Source organism: Monopterus albus, unplaced genomic scaffold, assembly GCF_001952655.1.
Source record: "Monopterus albus unplaced genomic scaffold, M_albus_1.0 scaffold390.1, whole genome shotgun sequence".
NCBI lineage: Eukaryota > Metazoa > Chordata > Actinopteri > Synbranchiformes > Synbranchidae > Monopterus > Monopterus albus.
In genome coordinates this window covers 233,594-238,062 of record NW_018128270.1, presented here as the reverse complement: position 1 = coordinate 238,062, position 4,469 = coordinate 233,594, and the positions used below count along the sequence as shown (strand labels likewise).

The window sequence follows — 4,469 nt, the reverse complement described above, 5'->3', positions numbered from 1 at the left end:
GCGTCGTCCCCACAAATCCAGTTTGGCTTTAAATGCAGCTACTTTATCTGCCAACTTGAAGACAGTTGTCATTTTCCCCTGAAGTGACAGATTGAGTTCATTGAGCAGGCTGAATATGTCCACAAGTAAGCCAGTTTTGGCGCTCAAGTGACCGAGATGTAACCGAGAGAATGCGGTCATTTTTCAAAATAAAAGATCGTTCAGACTCAGATAATAAATAAAACGGAAATAATTAATGATTTATTGTGCGGCCCGGTACCAAGTGATCCACGGACCGGTACCGGTCCGCGGCCCGGGGGTTGGGGACCACTGTCCTACCTGACATGTTCCAGCCAAAATATGAGTGAACAGCACGACAAACCACAACAGCATTAATTAATTTGAATGCCTCCTCCACAGATAGTTAATCAACAGTATCTGTCCCGATGACAAGAAATGTGTAACACTCTAAACAAAGCAGGTAACTTAGAAACCCCATATTTTAACTGGCATAATGTAGACATAGTAACTTCTCCAGCTTTACAATTCTCTACAGAAACAGTGCATTAACATGTTTTTTTTTTTTTTTTTTAATGACATGATCAGTTTTTCAGAGTAGCAAATGGATCAGAGCATCGTGCGCTGTTACTGATTTGCTGAAAACTATGTTATCATTGTGCTTTATCTTACAGGGCAGGCTGGGAGAAAAGGGGGAACCTGGACTGACAGTGAGTGAAGTGACTGACACAAATGACACTGAACTGCATATTTCAGCATGAAAATGTAAGACCTCTTCTTCCATTTCCTGTACACAGAGAGAAGAGGTCATCACAATAATAAGGGAAATCTGTGGTAAATGGCATACTTTTTGTCACATTTTCAGTGGCCATTTCTTCTTTTTTTGTTGCTTAGTTGGGATTTTATGTTCCTAATAAATGCATATTTAGTAGGCAAAATATAGAAACCCCTTATGATATAATGCAACCCCACAAAATTTAAAAAAACATATTTGAACGATTCTATAGCACTGAGTCAAGACAAAAGCAGCTTAAGAAGTGATTCAGTATTTATTGCAAGACTATTGCAGTGTATTTAGTCTTATTAGTTAAGATTATAAGCTGCACAGAGATACAGTAGTACTTAGTGCAAATCTGTGTATGTTCTGTCTTTTTGTATCCATCCACTTTTTTCACAATTGAATCTGTTACATTTGTGGCCAGGCTGTGGTCTGCATTGCAGAGAGAGCCCTCTGGAACTGGTGTTTGTGATAGACAGCTCTGAAAGCGTGGGACCAGAAAACTTTGAGCTGGTGAAGGACTTTGTGAATGCTCTTATCGACCGGATGTCGGTAAGCCAAGAAGCCAGCCAGATTGGCGTGGTGCTCTACAGCCATGTGGACATGGTGGTGGTCAGCCTTCAGCAGCAGCCCAGCCAGGATGACATCAAGGCCACTATCAGGAAGATGCCCTACCTGGGTGAGGGCACCTTCACGGGCAGGGCCATCCATCGAGCCAATCAGCTGTTCCGGGCCTCACGACCGGGCGTGAGGAAAATGGCTGTGGTTTTAACGGATGGGCAGGCTGACCCCCGTGACGTTGTGCAGCTTGAAGAAACAGCCACAGAGGCACATGCAGAGGGAATTGAGATGTTTGTTATAGGAGTCATGAACAAGACCAACCCTTTGTATGAAGAGTTCCAGGCTGAAATGGATGTTATTGCCTCTGATCCTGATGAAGAGCATGTCTACCTTATAGACGACTACAGGGCACTTCCCAGTAAGCAAGCACACATGCCTAAGATGAACAGTGCCAAATGTAACAACCTCTAACACAAGCTTTGTACAATTATGTTTTCTCTTTGTTTATTTTGATACAGATCTGGAAAGCAACATACTCGGTCAGTTATGTGAGCAGGATGACACAATGTCCTTTCTACCCAGTTTTGTCTTTCCTTCTGTGGAAATCTACCCAGAGGCTCCAGACAAAAGCCATAACAAAGAGTTGCCAGAGGAGGAGGACATACAAGTAAGGCTGATTCGATCTCTTATGGAAAGATGGTAGATAGATTAATATGACAGGTTCTCCTCAACCTCATCAGTTTCCCCTTTGCTGTCAAAAGTACAAGTTTATGATTTGGATTTATTTCTTTATCTTTACTTGCAAGGTGTTGTTTCACTTCTCCACTTGTAACAAGTAGCATACTGATAAGACGCATACCAACACTGGATTTCTAAGAAAAATACTGATATGTCACAGTTTTGTCACTGTCAATTTAGGAATGGAGAACATAACTGGCAGGAGAAGACAATACAGGCAAAGAATCTGTCTTCTCATATATTTCCATGTCCTGACATCAGTGACATCAGTCAGTCAGGTTTCCACCCTGCTTTTTAAAGCGAGCTGGTTTGACTGCATATGACTAAAGCCAGCACCGACTCCACCTGCTCATGACGTCTTCCACCTCCCCTCCACAGTGCACCTGGTGACCCCTGGCTGCACACACAAGTGCACTGTGGTCACCAAAATTGCAAAACACTGTTGAACACGCCCATATTTACCTTGCACCTAGAATTTAGTCAGTGTTGCTTCCTGTTGCTGGAAATAGTGCATCTGATGTAAGTTAATCCTTTTCTTTCTAGCTTGAACTCCCATTGGAGCCAGTCACTGCCCTGACTCCACAGTCTCCCGAGTCAGAGCAATGCAGTGAGAATTTGGTTGACACTAAACCACTGGTAGATCCCTGGAACAGACAGCCTGAATCTCCTGGTAGCAGAGGGAAGCAGGGCCCAGGGGTAACATCCATGGTGGGCCCTCAGACTCCAATCAAACAGGTGCTGCTCAACCAGCCTACTCCAGCCCTGACAGACTTACAGGTGCCAGGTAAACAAGCAGATGTAGTGTAAACAGATGGAGTCTGCTTATCATATCTGGCGTTTGTTTACTTTTCTGGAAAACCTGCTGTTTTTCCTTCTCACATAACTTCCTAATGTCAGTATAGTATAAAGTATAAATCATATCAAACAAATATTATTCATAGAGGGCTACAAATATTTAACAAATGACAGTGTATTCACTTGAACAAGTATAAAGTGGGCCTGTGGGATGCCATTACACTTAATACAGCTCAAACAGACATGACAGGATTAACCTGTTATGGGGCCTCATGGGAAGCGTTTGCTGTTGGGCAAAGTAAAACTAACTACATTACTCAAGTACTGCACTTCAGTGGCTATGTAAGCTGCTTGTACTTGTATGCTTGTTTATATCTCTGCACCACTATATTTCAAAGGCAAATACTGTATTGTTCTCCATTTGATTTATCTGCCAGCTATAGTTACTACCCTTAGTCTTTACTTGAGTATTACCATTAGTATGTAGTACAGTATGTAGTATTTGTATGTAAAATCTGTTGACCATTAGATTAAACATACAGTGCCTTGCGAAAGTATTCGGCCCCCTTGAACTTTGCAAACTTTTGCCACATTTCACGCTTCAAACATAAAGATATAAAACTGTAATTTTTTGTGAAGAATCAACAACAAGTGGGACACAATCATGAAGTGGAACGAAATTTATTGGATATTTCAAACTTTTTTAACAAATAAAAAACTGAAAAATTGGGCGTGCAAAATTATTCAGCCCCTTTACTTTCAGTGCAGCAAACTCACTCCAGAAGTTCAGTGAGGATCTCTGAATGATCCAATGTTGACCTAAATGACTAATGATGATAAATAGAATCCACCTGTGTGTAATCAAGTCTCCATATAAATGCACCTGCACTGTGATAGTCTCAGAGCTCCGTTTAAAGCGCAGAGAGCATCATGAAGAACAAAGAACACACCAGGCAGGTCCGAGATACTGTTGTGCAGAAGTTTAAAGCCGGATTTGGATACAAAAAGATTTCCCAAACTTTAAACATCCCAAGGAGCACTGTGCAAGCGATAAGATTGAAATGGAAGGAGTATCAGACCACTGCAAATCTACCAAGACCTGACCGTCCCTCTAAACTTTCAGCTCATACAAGGAGAACACTGATCAGAGATGCAGCCAAGAGGCCCATGATCACTCTGGATGAAATGCAGAGATCTACAGCTGAGGTGGGAGACTCTGTCCATAGGACAACAATCAGTCGTATACTGCACAAATCTGGCCTTTATGGAAGAGTGGCAAGAAGAAAGCCATTTCTTAAAGATATCCATAAAAAGTGTCGTTTAAAGTTTGCCACAAGCCACCTGGGAGACACACCAAACATGTGGAAGAAGGTGCTCTGGTCAGATGAAACCAAAATCGAACTTTTTGGCAACAATGCAAAACGTTATGTTTGGCGTAAAAGCAACACAGCTCATCACCCTGAACACACCATCCCCACTGTCAAACATGGTGGTGGCAGCATCATGGTTTGGGCCTGCTTTTCTTCAGCAGGGACAGGGAAGATGGTTAAAATTGAGCGGAAGGTGGATGGAGCCAAATACAGGGCCATTCCTGAAGGAA

General features: G+C 42.3%; 1 protein-coding gene across 1 annotated transcript in view; it reads left to right on the top strand.

Moving 5' to 3' along the window:
* col28a1a (collagen, type XXVIII, alpha 1a) overlaps positions 1-4,469 on the top strand; it is an 87,036-nt gene that overhangs the window by 75,090 nt on the left and 7,477 nt on the right. The window contains exons 30-34 of the mRNA XM_020585977.1: positions 672-707; positions 795-831; positions 1,200-1,754; positions 1,855-2,003; positions 2,618-2,858. Of these exons, the coding sequence (XP_020441633.1) occupies positions 672-707; positions 795-831; positions 1,200-1,754; positions 1,855-2,003; positions 2,618-2,858 (1,018 nt within the window). The remainder of the gene's footprint in view (positions 1-671; positions 708-794; positions 832-1,199; positions 1,755-1,854; positions 2,004-2,617; positions 2,859-4,469) is intronic.